This window comes from Schistocerca serialis, chromosome 2 (genome assembly GCF_023864345.2).
Source record: "Schistocerca serialis cubense isolate TAMUIC-IGC-003099 chromosome 2, iqSchSeri2.2, whole genome shotgun sequence".
Taxonomy (NCBI): domain Eukaryota; kingdom Metazoa; phylum Arthropoda; class Insecta; order Orthoptera; family Acrididae; genus Schistocerca; species Schistocerca serialis.
Window position 1 is genome coordinate 641,159,850 of NC_064639.1, and position 17,393 is coordinate 641,177,242.

The 17,393-nt window shown below is 39.9% G+C and overlaps 1 protein-coding gene across 2 annotated transcripts in view; it reads right to left on the reverse strand.

Moving 5' to 3' along the window:
* Positions 1-1,853: 1,853 nt before the first annotated feature.
* The window catches only part of LOC126455654 (arylsulfatase G-like), a 117,604-nt gene continuing 102,064 nt past the window's right edge, over positions 1,854-17,393 (reverse strand). For both annotated transcript variants that reach the window (XM_050091422.1, XM_050091421.1), the window contains 2 exons: positions 10,200-10,290; positions 1,854-2,148 (listed from right to left, as the gene is read on the reverse strand). In XM_050091422.1, the coding sequence (XP_049947379.1) occupies positions 1,871-2,148; positions 10,200-10,290 (369 nt within the window). In that variant the 3' untranslated portion in view covers positions 1,854-1,870. The remainder of the gene's footprint in view (positions 2,149-10,199; positions 10,291-17,393) is intronic.

Below are 17,393 nucleotides of genomic sequence, written 5' to 3' on the forward strand. Positions count from 1 at the left end.
TTTTGTATAGTAAAAGTGAGGAGTGAAAGAGGACTCTAGGGCATAAGCTGAATTATTAGAAAGGGGAACATGAGTGTAAAGTAGATTTGTAATTTTACCAGAAAGTATTTAAGTATAGTATACATAAAGATGTATGTTAGGACAATGAACCAGGAGGCCTGCTCAAGAAAGACATGGAGGGTGCACTCGACATTTAGTGGGTGAGAAAAAGGGCAGACAGGCAGACCTATGAAAGGCTGACCTGCACTGCGCAGACAGGGGCACCAAGGAGGGGATTGACCTGTGCCATAGGAGGATAGGAATGAGAAAGATGTATACCTACCAAAACAGAAGGAGAAAGGGTACTCCTAGGACCAACCCATGTAAGATATAGGTACTGTTCCTAAAGGGAAAAAGGGCAGTGTCATGACAGAAGTCACACATTTAAAGGAATGAGTCTGGAAAGTTTAAATTCTATGCATAAATAGCCTCTTAAAGTTTTGGGGTTACAAATATCCAAGAAGGGAACACTTTTATTCTACCCAGAGTTCCTCCAGAATACATTAGTTGATGAATAAGTACATACTTAGAAAAAGTAGTACAGGAAGTAAGAACAAAGCAGTAGAGTATTCATGAGTAATGTACACCTGTAATTTACGATTGTAAGAGGAGTAGCAAACAGAGTTAATTCCAACATGGATTGGAAGGCTCATGTATTATAATTGTGGCAAAATATGCACAGTTATTAGTAGAAAGAGAGGCATTGTTAAAAAAATAAAGAATTATCTTGTGTAACTGTACATAATGAATATGTATAAAATATCGCATTTGAGCTAAGGGGAGTAAATTCTAGAGACACTCGGCTTTCCACCATCTCAACACCTGATATTTTAAGTGTGAGGTTGAGAGAGTGGAGATGTGTCTACCTCACCACCAGTTTCTGTGTTTGCGTGTGTGTGTGTGTAGGATGGACATGTACTGGGAGAACAAGACAATAGTGACGGCCGATTTGCGTGGACAAGTGTTTGCAGTGCGCGCCTGAGAAGTTGTATGTCCAGTACAAGGAGCAAGCACACTCTATTCTTTGATCGTGTAATGGCTGTATTGTTGTGAACAAATGAATTATATATTGAACTAAAGACTTTTACATTTGACTTTTGGTTGTTGGACTTGCAAGAAGCAAGAATTGGTTTTATAGTGATTATTAAACCAAACACATTATAATTGTATCTGTTAGTTTCTAAAGGTCCAAGATGGGGTTGATTTGTGAGAGTTGAATGCTTGTGTGAATCTTGTGAAGTCGTTTTATTGTGGAGATGAAAATATAACAGAGTTGAACAAAATTATGCTGAGAGTACAGAATAATTTCAAGAGTAGAAAAGAAGTCTATTTTGAAATTGCCTTAACCAGCTAGAGTCTTTGGAGAAGAAGAGTTTGTGAAGATCAATGCAGCCGTCTGACCCAAGAAGAAGATCAGCTGCACACAATATGTGAGTCGACTGTGAGAGACTTGTGAGTCTTGCACCCCAGTACCGCACTGTCTCTACTGTCATCCGAAGACTGTTAGAACTCATGACTCCCTAGATTAATGCTAATTAGTTCTCCTTGTTTGTGTGTGTGAGTTTAAAAGGAGAACTAAAATGTTCAAGTTCTTGTTTCTGTGCCTACCCGTCACTCAGTGTATCCCTAATATGGTCAGTGGTTAAGTTTCTTTACCCCACTGTTTGATTTCGACAAACAGTTCTCTAATACTGTAACAATTTATTAATTCATTGAGTTCACTAATAAAAAGGAGAAACAGATGTTTCTAGAAATATTTTTAAGAATACTGTTCTTTATTGCGAGATTTATTTCAGTACAAAAAGCATCACAAATTAATGTAGCTGAAATATTAGTCCCAAGGACAGCGGCAAATGGAGTTCTCTATATTACAACATGGCCGGACACTGGGATCAGTGGTGTAATTTACAGTACTGGTGTTATCCTGTTGCAGACTGATCTCTAATGAAGTCAGTGCCTCTTCAGCTGCCTGCACTGTTAACAGCCATTCTGTAGAGTTGACACTCAATGGAGTGCCTTCTTCAGGGTCATTTTTAATGTTGAACACCAGTGGGGATGAAAAGTGAGACATTGTGGGACCAGTATTGTAATCACAGTCTTGAGAGCCACCTGTAAATTGAAAATTAAGAGCAATTGAGAGCATTTTAATTTGAAATGTGGTAACATATGATTGATGATAAAATAATGTAGTGACAAGCTGAATGACTGCACGCAGTCAGAAATGAATGGCTTTTATTAGAAAGTGGAAAGGTGATATGGAAAGGGATACAACAATGCCTCAAAACATGAGCTGCATAGACTGTATAAAATTGAAAAATATATATCAATTATTGGCCTTTATTAAACTGAACCAAAACCAAATAACATTCAAAAATTTCAATCTTAATCAAACAATGCAATTTTTCAGGGCTGGTGATCATTTAATTGCCGTCAGTTTTAAGGAGTTATCATGAGGAAATTAAGACCAAAGTACCACATAATTCCCATAAAACATTGTTTCTTATGTTCAAAGAGCATAAGTTCCATAAGATACTAGCAAGGAGAATTTTATCAGCATGTTGTGCCCTTAGCGTGCTTTCATCAGTGCCTTGTAGTTACACAGAGCTATTGTTACTGTGCAGACTCATTCCTTAGTTATTGTATCATTTTGGTGGGCTCCAACACACAACATATGGCAACAATATTCAAACTACAGAAAAGGATCATACTTATAGTAATGATAATAATAATAATAATAATTAACAACAATAACTGGACTCCTTTTTCATATCTGTTTAAAGAGCTGGGCATTTTGGCTCTGAGCACTATGGGACTCAACATCTTAGGTCATAAGTCCCCTAGAACTTAGAACTACTTAAACTTAACCAACCTAAGGACATCACACACACCCATGCCCGAGGCAGGATTCGAACCTGCGACCGTAGCAGTCCCGCGGTTCCGGACTGCAGCACCAGAACCGCACGGCTACCGCGGCCGGCGCTGGGCATTTTAACTTCACTACTGAGCACATCTACCACTTCATCATGTACATACAAAACAGGAAGAAACTTCAGTAATTGTGAAACTAAAAGCTCTCTTCATGATCATGGAACAAGAATCAACTTAATTTATACGTGCAGTACTGAGAAAAATTAAATGAATAACTAAAATAGTATTTTCTATCAGAGCATCAAACTTCACAAGGAAATGAAAAAAAGGGAGATAAATAGAACCATACTGGTCAATAAGGTAGTAAAAGTGCATAATAATTTTATAGTATTAGACATCACCCTAGTTTGTACATTTACAACACTGATATTATGCCATAAGTATAATTAATACACACAATCAGCAGTATGTAAATATTTACCAGCTAATACACTGCACTGTATAGAAATAGTAATATCAGCTATTGAGTTCAGAAATCCTTCAGTGAGTATAAACATTTTTTTATTAACAACTGTTTAAACTTGCCCTTGAAAAGATTTCCATGGAGTTGCTTTATGTAATGCATTTTACTGGAAAATATGATGCCCAAGATCTGTGATAGAAAGAGCTACTCTCTTTTCATCTCCCAGAACTCAACATCTCTATCTTGGAAGGATGCTGACTCAGTTGCATAGAAGGACAAATAGGAACACACAAAGAGCATAATGGTTATGCAGGAGTATGATTATGGCCCTGATGTCAGCCAAAAGAATGTGAGTGTAGTGTGTGCAACGAATTCAATGTGTGCAGTGACTTGTGATGAGACGTAAATAAATAATGTGACATTAATTGTGGAATTAACAAGACCCTTGAAAAATTTCTCACCTGTCTGTGTGTTACCTTTTAATTACATTTTATTGTATTTTCAAGTTAACATATGAAATTTGGCTGGCAAGCTTATGGAATAGACTCTTCAGTATTTAAGTCTATTATGCTGACTGAGCTGAAGAAAATAGTTCCTGACCTATGTATACTACCAGTAATAACTTATGGCTGTGTGCCATGGACATTAAATTAATTCATTTCTACAAAACTTACAGTAATGCAAAGAGGATGAAAATACTAATTTCGGACTCTGCAAAGAAAGGCAGAAAGAAAGCAGTAGATATCAGACAATACAGCTAAGGTCATTGATTAGTGTAAAGAGTAAATGCCTTGAAAGGGAAGTGGGCTGTGCATGCTTTATATAATACATTTTACTGGAAAATATGATGCCCAAGATCTGTGATGGAAAATGCTACTCTCTTTTCATCTGGTCAAAAGATATACTATATTGGAGCCCAATTTACCAAAAAAGGCTGAGAGGAATACGATTGGACAGATGTGACAAAGACTTTAGAAAGACAACTGTATTCAGCTGTAAATTTGAACCACAAAATAGGCATAAATGGAAGAATGTGCTGGGATTGTATGTTGTGTGCTGACTCAGAGGTCCCACTACATCACCAAGTGACTGACTGGGCTGTTGCTGCTGCTAATGATATTTAAGCTAACATGTCCAATATCATTGTAAAATGATCTATGAATGAATAAGCAGCTAGCTAACCAAGGAATAAAAAGATAGACAAAAAAGGAGAGATATGTGGATTTGGACCATGGTTGATGAGAAAGGGGAGGGAGGAACAGAAGTGACACTGAATCCTGAAAAATCAGGACTACTGTAACTTGAGACAAAGGTGTATGAATATGATGAACTGTGACTACAACAATACAACATAGCAAAATTGTAATAACTCAGTAAGGGTGAAAGATAAGTAAGGAAAAAGAAACTGAAAAAATTCTGATATAAAGAAGTTGACAAATGAAATACATTAAAATATGTAAAAGAAAGGAAAGATAACCACAGGTGTATGTATTAGGGGGTTGTGTGGTTGTGTGTGTAAATATGTGTAGTTTTACTAGAGAAAGAGCAAGAGCTTGAAACCTAGTGGACATACTGCTTTCTGTTGTGTGCTTCTATGCATTACACATCAGTAAGCTGTAGGTGAGTGGTTGCCTTTCCTTTATTTGAAATATTATTCCATCCTGGAATTTCAATTGAATTAACTAAAATAAATTAACACACCAGTCAAGTTATTGTGTCTTGGCTGTAAGCTGCCCTTTTACAGTTGTGGCATGTAAGTAAATAAGGAGTCAAGTGCCAGAAAATGAAAATTTGAGTTATTGGTGAAAATCCACTGCAAACGCCAAGGCCAATAACACACATTCCGATACAAGCACCAGAACAGTGGGAACCAGTGTTTACAGCCATCACAAATGCGTAACACCTAAATTAATGTTCAAATAATGAGTCACATACCAAATCGCTGTTCTCTGTTAGTGTCTTAGCACAAACTTGTATGAATTGCTGACAATTGAAGTAGCTCTGTAGTTTGTTTGCAACAGTAGGGCATTGCTAAAGGAATTATTACAGATACATAATACACAATATTTCAAAATAAGAGAGGAAAACTGCACCACAGTGGAGGAAAAGAGATGAAGGTAGTGCTCAAAGAGAATGTTCAAGTATATTAATGCATTTAATTTATTATTGAAATGAATTCCATGTCAACAAAAATCATTGTTCTGATTATGAGGCTTTAATTAACTACTTGAATGCAATCATTTACTTTCTTGCAAAGACCTAGGAATGTTATTTTAAAATTTTTATTATAGATACTATTTCACTCTTTCAGTTTTCCTGTAAATGTTGCTTTAAATGCACACAGCTTTCATATGACCAGTGACTTAAGTTGTTTGATGATTTCTACTCACTAGAAGATACGGTGAAGCAAAGTACCCGTGCAATGTCTCACATATATGTTTGCAAAGTGAAGAGGCGAAGATCAAAACTAAATAGTGACAATAATGAAACTGCTCAGCTGTCTGATGCTGAATAACCAGTAATACCAAAGAAGAAAGAAGTAACTGTGTGATACACATTGCCTGATAGTGAGGAAGATAAAACATGATTATGTAAAGGAACATTTTGTGAGGTTCTCAGATTAACAAAAAGAGGAGATCAGACATTAACGCAATTGAAGCAGAATGGTGAGATTGTCTATTAAGAAATGAGAGGAAACATACAGAAGAAGATGAAAAGCTGGTTATTGTTCACATTTATGCCAAACCAAGCCAAGGCAAGAAAGCTACTAATTGAGAGAAAAATCAGCTGACAAAGAATAATTAAGTGAAGACCTGACTGTTTTTTGATCATTCAAGTAATTTCAAAAGCAACATGAAGACACTAAACTCATATATTGCTACAGCCATTAAAGACAGATTGTCCAAATTAAAATTTCATAATTTGTCAATTGTTACATGTTATACGTCATCTTCTTAAAGCCAAACTGAGGGGTGATCCCAGTAATAAAGACAATAAGCTGCAACTAGAACTCTAACCCCAGAAAGTAAACAAAACTATGGGTTCCATGAAAGCTCACACAAGCACAAATCAAATGCCTAGGTCAGAAGTATGTATAGCTACAATGGATTTATAGAAATTGATTTCTCTTCCTTCATTAAGGCATAGTGAAATGTACTATTTATGACAACTCTCAAATTATAACTTCTGCATTCATGTTGGTGAAAATTAGACAGTCAGATGATTCTCTGGCATGATGCTATACGTGGCAAAGGGTGGGTATGAAATTGCTTTACACTGATCTTGCTTCTAAAAAAGAAACTGATAGTGTGGAGTGACAACTGCTGTGGACAAAACAAAAATAAGATTCTGACTTTTTCTAGGGTTTACCTAACAGCAAAGGGTTACTTTATGGAAATAGAACACAAGTTTTTGGTTAAAGAGTACTCTTTTATGTCTTGCATTCATAATTTTCCTCACATTGAGAAGGAGAACAGGCTAACTGAGTGTGAAATTCCAAAAAAATTAGTTTGCCTCATCATTGAAGGTATGCACACAATGCCATTCATAGTGGCTGACATGCAAGAAACAGAGTTTCACAGCTTTAAGTCAGCACAAGAAAATTCTGTGGACAAAGCCAACAATATTTAAAAAAAAATAATTTCAGGTCTCCCACAAAAATTTCAGAAGCCTCATAAATAGAAAGGATGAAGTTCTTGTGTCCATACAGAAAAATGAAAGGATAAGTGGCATTTCAGCAGACTTGTTGGGCATATCAGAAAAACACATGGGTATTGCTGGAACTGAGCAGTTTTATCATGAAGAAAGAATCTTAAACAAAAGCTTAGTCACAGTGTTTAGAGAGAAAAATACTTGAGAAAGTGGGATATGATTGAATACTGTCTCATTTAACTGAGTAGAACTTTGTAACTGTCTCTCAGTTTTGATTTTGTAAGAAAGCAACACAAGATACCATCAGTGAAGTCCTAACAAAGTTAATCAAGAAAAATTAGCTGGTAAGTTTTTAATGATGTTGTCAAAGCCTTTGATTGTGTGGCTACATAATTGTACTTTACAGACTAAAGTGTTATGGCAGTAATGGTATTCCTCTTGTGTGGATGGAATCCTACCTTCATAACAGAATGCAGAGTATCTCATTGACAGACCGTTTCAGAGGCCTGAAACTAGTCTCACAATAGGAGAAAATAATATGTGGAACATTACAAGAGTCAGTAATGGGCCCACTCTTGTTCTTAGCCTACATAAATGATCTTCCAATAACTTTAAATGGGAGTTCAAAAGCTTTCACTTTTGCTAATTGATATAAACATACTACTAATGGTTTTATTGCTGGTAGTAAAAATCAGCTTCAGCTGAACTGTGATTTCCACAGCCACAATACAACACACAAAAATAACTTTTGCCTACTTTGCACCTTGCTTATAGTTCAGAATGGAGTTATGTAATTTGGTGGGATATATTCAACAAGCTGCTGTCTAACGTAAAGTAAGAAATTGGGATTACTACCAATTCAAAAGAGAATTAAAACATGCTTCATTAGTCACTCTATCTACAAATGATGTTAATATCTAGATTCTGGGACTGAAAAAGTAACAGTGTTCATTGTAAAGCTGCATGGCAAGCAATAGTGTACTATAAATAGAACTCAGTATTTAGAAATCTAGGCAAACATTTCCTTTGAAAACACCATTGTAATCAGGTAAAATACTAAACTAACAAGGGCAAACAAACTAACTGGATTAAATTTAAAAAAATGTACATAAATTTCACTAAGCAGTTTAGTTAATTTTTAACCCAGTATACAGATTAAGTTTCTACAATTTCCTTGACTTTTGTTTACATATAACACAACTCTTTCCACATCCCTACAGCTTCTCCTTCTTCAAGGGATCTGCAGAACAAGACAATGAATGAATTAGTTCTTCTAGCATCAATGGGTGCCAGTAGAGGGGAGGACCGTGCTAGGGACACTTACCTTTGAACTGTTTATAATTAGCTCTAAAATGCAAAACATTGTTCTTCAGATCACACCTCAGTTGTCCTCATAAGGAAGAATAGTTTCTATTTCAGCTGTCCCACAATAGAAAATACTCACCTCTGTGTGACAGGCAGGCATACCAACTGTTGAGATATACAGGCAGAGGGAATTATGTCATATTAATTAACGATAGAAACAAAAATATTTCTACCAGATTGTATATCTGATATTTAGATGTGTCTTAAAATGGGCACCAAACACTAATTTTAAGACTTGTTTTTAATAGAAGAATTTTATTGAAAGTAAAACAATATTACTTCCTCAAGCCATTTTCCGTTACAGACAGAAATACGGTATGTTCCTGCGGTGAAACTTACAGTACTTTAAATTTTATACACTCCTGGAAATGGAAAAAAGAACACATTGACACCGGTGTGTCAGACCCACCATACTTGCTCCGGACACTGCGAGAGGGCTGTACAAGCAATGATCACACGCACGGCACAGCGGACACACCAGGAACCGCAGTGTTGGCCGTCGAATGGCGCTAGCTGCGCAGCATTTGTGCACCGCCGCCGTCAGTGTCAGCCAGTTTGCCGTGGCATATGGAGCTCCATCGCAGTCTTTAACACTGGTAGCATGCCGCGACAGCGTGGACGTGAACCGTATGTGCAGTTGACGGACTTTGAGCTAGGGCGTATAGTGGGCATGCGGGAGGCCGGGTGGACGTACCACCGAATTGCTCAACACGTGGGGCGTGAGGTCTCCACAGTACATCGATGTTGTCGCCAGTGGTCGGCGGAAGGTGCACGTGCCCGTCGACCTGGGACCGGACCGCAGCGACGCACGGATGCACGCCAAGACCGTAGGATCCTACGCAGTGCCGTAGGGGACCGCACCGCCACTTCCCAGCAAATTAGGGACACTGTTGCTCCTGGGATATCGGCGAGGACCATTCGCAACCGTCTCCATGAAGCTGGGCTATGGTCCCGCACACCGTTAGGCCATCTTCCGCTCACGCCCCAACATCGTGCAGCCCGCCTCCAGTGGTGTCGCGACAGGCGTGAATGGAGGGACGAATGGAGACATGTCGTCTTCAGCGATGAGAGTCGCTTCTGCCTTGGTGCCAATGATGGTCGTATGCGTGTTTGGCACCGTGCAGGTGAGCGCCACAATCAGGACTGCATACGACCGAGGCACACAGGGCCAACACCCGGCATCATGGTGTGGGGAGCGATCTCCTACACTGGCCGTACACCACTGGTGATCGTCGAGGGGACACTGAATAGTGCACTGTACATCCAAACCGTCATCGAACCCATCGTTCTACCACTCCTAAACCGGCAAGGGAACTTGCTGTTCCAACAGGACAATGCACGTCCGCATGTATCCCGTGCCACCCAACGTGCTCTAGAAGGTGTAAGTCAACTACCCTGGCCAGCAAGATCTCCGGATCTGTCCCCCATTGAGCATGTTTGGGGCTGGATGAAGCGTCATCTCACGCGGTCTGCACGTCCAGCAGGAACGCTGGTCCAACTGAGGCGCCAGGTGGAAATGGCATGGCAAGCCGTTCCACAGGACTACATCCAGTATCTCTACGATCGTCTCCATGGGAGAATAGCAGCCTGCATTGCTGCGAAAGGTGGATATACACTGTACTAGTGCCGACATTGTGCATGCTCTGTTGCCTGTGTCTATGTACCTGTGGTTCTGTCAGTGTGATCATGTGATGTATCTGACCCCAGGAATGTGTCAATAAAGTTTCCCCTTCCTGGGACAATGAATTCACGGTGTTCTTATTTCAATTTCCAGGAGTGTATATTTCCTTTTCCTAGGTGATACACAACTTACCAGTATAGTAGACTACTTTATAATCACCAATTCGTACTGCTCCAATTTCACCATCTGGTCCTCCTGATCCACTGTTGGGATGAAATAATACCTGAAAGAATAATAACTGATAAGCTTTAAGAAGAAAATATAGGAGGACAGCAACATCAAACTAATACTGCTCTTAACTTTTACTGTTGTGTCAAGTGCAGTTAATGCATATCAGACAAGAAGTTAAAATTAATTTATTTGATATTTTTTGCATCTTTCTCTGTTTAAAATCCAAGTACCATTTCTTTTATCCATAATTATAATGTTTCAACTTTCTAGTTACAATAAAATGATGCTGAGGTACACTGGGAGTAGTGACTCCCAAATAATCTTATATTCATGTGACTGTAGGTTATAGATATCTGTCTGGGAAGACCTTTGAGATTTGGTAAGAATACTGATCTGGCAGGTAGTTCCCCACTTTTGAGGTTAATCTACGTATTGTGGATATCCGTAGGCTCTATTTGTGAAAGATGAGCCTGTGTTGCACACTTCTCAACAAAAGCCACATCAGTGCCTAGAGTTTTGTGACCACTTCATGCAATACCTGTCTCTAGGCTATTCCTTGAATGTGGAGTGAGTAGTGGCATTTACAGTGTCCCAATGATAAAATCTAATAATGTGCTCCTGTGTGTTCTGCCAAGTTGTTTTTTCCAAGTTCTACATTATACAGGGTGATTCAGGAGGAATGTCACATAATTTTTGAGGTGATCCTACATGTGAAAATAAACCAAAAAAGTACTATGAACATGTGTCCAATTTTTGCTCATTAGGGAACTGGAACAGGTTGAAGACTACACACATCTATGAATAAATTCGAAGACAAGTGTGAATGTTACTTACCAAAATGCTGTTTACGCACTATAGTGGACAGAATAATGGTGGGAGAGATGACTGATCCATCCTACAAGAGGTGTTGGGGTTCTCCAACAGATGGCAGCACTGTGATGTCGCACTGAGGCAACAGCTGCAAGCGCGCCCAGTGTGCAGTCATGGGTTGGATTAGTCAGCAGTTGTGAGGCCCCGTACGTGTCTTGTTGCTGAACTGAGCAAGTCCATTGTTTCCATGAATATCAACATGCTGCATACATTCACTCATGCAAGATATGCACACATGTTGTCTGTGTTGTTGTTGTTGTTGTGGTCTTCAGTCCTGAGACTGGTTTGATGCAGCTCTCCATGCTACTCTATCATGTGCAAGCTTCTTCATCTTCCAGTACCTACTGCGACCTACATCCTTCTGAATCTGCTTAGTGTATTCATCTCTTGGTCTCCCTCTATGATTTTTACCCTCCACGCTGCCCTCCAATGCTAAATTTGTGATCCCTTGATGCCTCAAAACATGTCCTACCAACCGATCCCTTCTTCTAGTCAAGTTGTGCCACAAACTTCTCTTCTCCCCAATCCTATTCAGTACCTCCTCATTAGTTACGTGATCTATCCACCTTATCTTCAGCATTCTTCTGTAGCACCACATTTCGAAAGCTTCTATTCTCTTCTTGTTCAAACTAGTTATCGTCCATGTTTCATTTCCATACATGGCTACACTCCATACAAATACTTTCAGAAACGACTTCCTGACACTTAAATCTATACTCGATGTTAACAAATTTCTCTTCTTCAGAAACGATTTCCTTGCCATTGCCAGTCTACATTTTATATCCTCTCTACTTTGACCATCATCAGTTATTTTACTCCCTAAATAGCAAAACTCCTTTACTACTTTAAGTGTCTCATTTCCTAATCTAATTCCCTCAGCATCACCCGATTTAATTTGACTACATTCCATTATCCTCGTTTTGCTTTTGTTGATGTTCATCTTATATCCTCCTTTCAAGACACTGTCCATTCTGTTCAACTGCTCTTCCAAGTCCTTTGCTGACTCTGATAGAATTACAATGTCATCGGCAAACCTCAAAGTTTTTACTTCTTCTCCATGAATTTTAATACCTACTCCAAATTTTTCTTTTGTTTCCTTTACTGCTTGCTCAATATACAGATTGAATAACATCGGAGAGAGGCTACAACCCTGTCTCACTCCTTTCCCAACCATTGCTTCCCTTTCATGCCCCTCAACTCTTACAACTGCCATCTGGTTTCTGTACAAATTGTAAATAGCCTTCCGCTCCCTGTATTTTACCCCTGCCACCTTCAGAATTTGAATGGATACTGTAATGGCAGTGCTCATTTGGCTGTGTGCCTGTGACAGAATATCAGACGTTTCCCTGACAAATGTTATGTGAATCCGGAACACTACCCAGTGGACAAGTAACAACAAAATGTGAGGCTGTCCATCAACTGGGCAAAGGGAAGGCAGTACTGCGCTGGTAGAAAGGAGTCCCACCCCCAGTACATGGCATATTAGCTGTCACCTTCATATTCCACAAACATGAGTGTGGTGTACATTACATTCCAAGGACTAATACCCATTCCATGAGTAGCCCATGCAACATCTGCATCCAGGTGACTCAGTAAGCAGACAGCAGCCTTGTGAATGGTTGGCTGTAGGCCTACACAGAGGCATCATGCAATACACTTTATTTACAGGTGAAGCTACATTTACATGGAATAGTATCATGAACACTTATGATTCTCATGCTTGGGTGAAGGAGAACCCACATGATACTAAGTAAACAAGATTCCAAATTAGGTTCTCATTGAACATCTGGTGTGGTACGATTGATGACTTGGTGATACGGTCTGGTTCCTGCCAAATTGCATACCAGCCACACCATGCACATGTTTCCTGAAAGGAGATCTGCCTGCACTCTTGGAAGATATGACATTAGAGTAATGACAGCAAATGAACCTGTAACATGATGGACCACTGATTCACTGTACCAGACAAGTAACACATTTCCTCAACAGTGGACTGGCCTTAGCAGATCCATTAACTGCCCTGCCAGATCACCTGATCACCCCATTAGAAATGTGTTTATGGGCCTGCTTAAAGGGGGTTGTGTATGCTACGAAGGTGGGTAAATGCGAAGAACTTGTCACTCACATCACCCATGCTATTGCCTGCATTAAAGCCCACCAAGATGATATGTGATGGACAACACAACACACCCTCCATTGCATTGACAAGTGCTTTGAGGCGGGTGGAGAACTTTTTGAACACCTCCTGTAGGATGGATCAGTCATTTGTCTCGACATTATTCTGCCCACCACAGCGACTACACACCATTTTGGTAAGTAATATTTACATTTGTCTTCATTATCACTCATAGATGTGTGTAGTCTTCAATCTGTAATGATAAAAAATTGGACAGTTGTTCGTAAGACTTTTTCAGTTTATTTTCACATGTAGAATAACTTCACAAATTATGTGACATTTCTTCTGAATCACCATGTATTTTGACAACTGATCCAGCCATCTTCTTCAATTGTTGCCAGTTTTGCTGGTACATGTACGCACTATCTGAACTCCAAGCAGACAACTCATGGTCTGGTTACAGTCCAGGCATTGAGCACATATAATAGCAAAACTTGCAAATCTGAAGATGACAGGTGGATTGGTTATCAAAATATTTTGCAAAAAAATGGGATCAACAAGTGGGCAGAACATCCTGAAGCACATTACTGATCAGTCATATTGAGATAACCTCAGAGATAATACGATAAAATCTGCTTGTTGCTATATTCATGGGAACACTTACAGCTTAAGTAATGCCGTTGATGCTGATACTGTTATCTCTTTTCAGTGTACATTTCAGCAAGACATACATTTTTCATAAGCAATAATGAATCAAATATAACTACAGAGTGTTATTCAGGGGATTACTTGTGGTACATGATCTGTGTACTTGTCATGTTGTTGTTTGCCGATGTTGTGGCCTTCATTTTGAAGACTGGTTTGAGGTAATTTTCCAGAGTAGCCTATTTTTTTTTTTTTTTAAGTATTTTCATATGTGCATAACTGCTGCACCTTCCATACACTGGAACCTTTTTACTTTAGTCTAACCTTGGTTACTGTCCATGATTTTTACCCCTCACGCTTCCATATATTACCAAATTAACTATTTCATGGTGCCTCAACACATATCCTATCACCCAAACCATTCTTTTATTCAAGTTGTGATATGGAGGTTTCTCCTCGATTCAGACCTTTTATTTCATTATCTGATCCACTCATCTAATCTTCAGCATTTTTCTGTAGCACCACATTTAAAAGCTTATTTTTCAGTTCTTGTCTGAACTGTTTTATCATCTTCATTTCATATGCAACAAAATACTTTCAGAAAAAATTTCCTGGATCCTACATATTTCTCTTTTTCATTATAGCTCGTGGTGGTCATTGACCACTAGAAGCGAGTGCCAATGCAATATGCTATGAACTAACCAAAATCTTTGACTTTTTTCGTGTCCATGGCTCAGCTGAATCTCTTGTTCGCCTTGTGCTGCACCTGGACATTTTGCATCATGGATGTTGACTGCCCATTAGTGGCATGGATTTCTTACACAACTTTGGGTTCTCACCAAACCTCGAAGCAGCAGCCTTCCTGCACCAAAATCATCATGATGCAGATGCTGCAGACACCCTCACAGCAATGCCTATTCCCACAGTCAGTGACATTCCAGCTTTTAGAGTCACTAGTGTTCCTACATCTGCCCCCACTGATGTTGCAGCCATGCAGAGTGGCCGTGTGGTTAGAGGCGCCATGTCATTAATTGAACGTCCCCTCCTGCCGGAGGTTCGAGTCCTCCCTCGGGCATGGGTGTGTGTCTTGTTATTAGCATAAGTTAGTTTAAGTAGTGTGGAAGTCTGGGACCCATGACCTCAGCAGATTGTCCCTTAGGAATTCACTCACATTTCAACTGATGTTACTCAGGGAATCCCATTGGTGGTAAGCCCAATTACTAATGGTATTTGTCACTGACTGAAGACCAGGGAAGGCCCCCTAATACACCACAAGGCTTAATGCCTTAACGTCACTAAATTAAAGCATGCAAAAATCACGGTACAAGAACTGATAGACTCTGGTATTGTCCATCTGCCCAACAGTAATTGGTCCACACCGATCCACTTAGTTCCCAAGTAGGATGGTTCATTTCATCTGTGTGGCAACTACAAACAACTGAATGTCTAATCAATCTTAGATAACTATCCCAATACCGCACATACAGGTTTTCGCCCAACAGTTCTATAGTGCGCAGGTTTTCAGTGGGATAGATTGTTGGAAACCATACCACCAGATCCCAATGCATCGGCATGATGTCCCCAAGACTACAATAATCACCCTTTCAGACTCTATGAGTACTGTTACATGCCATACAATGTTTTATTGATTCCATACGATTGTTGCTCTCACACTGTTATGCATACATAGAGAATATTCTTATTTTGTCAACTACATTCAAGGAGCATGAACAACATCTATCAAGAGTCCTTAACATACTTGCTGTGAATGGGGTCATGACCAACAATGATAAATCACAGTTGTCAGCAGCTAGTGTGATATTCCTAGGTTATAATGTCTCTGTGAAAGGGATCCATCCCACTTTGGAACAAGTCACTTTTATTCGTGACCTTCCTCTGCCTGAGACTTACTGTGATGTATGCCTTTTCCTAGGCATGATAAATGTTTTTCAACAACACATGCCACACACTGTGTCCCTGTAATCACCGTAGACTGTTGCACTTACAGGACAGAATGCTTCCGGACTTCGCAATGTTCCATGGTGTGATGATGCAATGCATGTTCAACGTATTAAACTGTTTGCACCAAAGCTGTCACTCTCACACACCTGGTCTCTGATGCTCCAATATCGATCACAGTGGATACGAGTGACATAGCCATTGGCACTAAACTTCTTTAGCAGGTTGAGGGTTCTGCACAACCAATTTGTTTCTTTTCACATAAGTTATCTGCCTCCCAGCACAAATGGTCCACTTTTGACCAAGAACTTTTTGCCATTTATGAAGCAATTTGACATTTCTGCAAGGACAGCAAGGGTAAGTCAATGATCATATATACAGACCACAAGCTGCTGGCCAATGCAGTGTGTAAACTCACACACGACCTACTTCCCTGATGCTTCTGACACATGGAACTAATATGTCAATTCACCACCAATGTCCATTAAATGAATGTAAAGGACAATGGTATCACTGCCTACATGTCACAAGTTAGTGTGATCTCATTCTCTTAGGAATTCGATGAACTATCAGTCCAACAGCAAATAGATGATGACATACAGCGGTTACTAGACAGTGAGTCTACCTCACCCTCAACTGAGCCTCACCAAATTTTGGATTCTTTTCTATTGGTCCTCTGCGACACTTCCACAGGTGCAGCCTGCCCCCTAGTTCTGCTGTTATCCATGACCTTGCGCATACTAGTATTTCGGCCGCCACGTGCCTAATAATGAAGTGTTTCGTATGGGCAGGGTTTAGGGCAAACTGCAAAAGCTGGACCTGTGCATGTGCACCTTGACAACACTCCACTGTTTGGCTCATCTGACATATCTAAAGGCAGTCTGTCATGTACTTCTTGACCTGCTTGGCTCATTCCCTCCATCAGAGGATTTTTGATACATCCTGTCTATCATCGACCACATTACTCAGTGGGTTTAGGTCATTCTGATCACAGATATAACAGTCTACTCTGCTGCATGGGCCTTTATCACCTCCAGGATCATGCAGTTCAGCCTACAGTCTTTGGTCACGATGGACCAGGAATGACAGTTTGCAGCTGTCCTTCTCTCCAAGCTGTGTGACCTGTGCCGTGTGAACAAATTTTGTCCTCTGCGACACTTCCACAGGTGCAGCCTGCCCCCTAGTTCTGCTGTTATCCATGACCTTGCGCATACTAGTATTTCGGCCGCCACGTGCCTAATAATGAAGTGTTTCGTATGGGCAGGGTTTAGGGCAAACTGCAAAAGCTGGACCTGTGCATGTGCACCTTGACAACACTCCACTGTTTGGCTCATCTGACATATCTAAAGGCAGTCTGTCATGTACTTCTTGACCTGCTTGGCTCATTCCCTCCATCAGAGGATTTTTGATACATCCTGTCTATCATCGACCACATTACTCAGTGGGTTTAGGTCATTCTGATCACAGATATAACAGTCTACTCTGCTGCATGGGCCTTTATCACCTCCAGGATCATGCAGTTCAGCCTACAGTCTTTGGTCACGATGGACCAGGAATGACAGTTT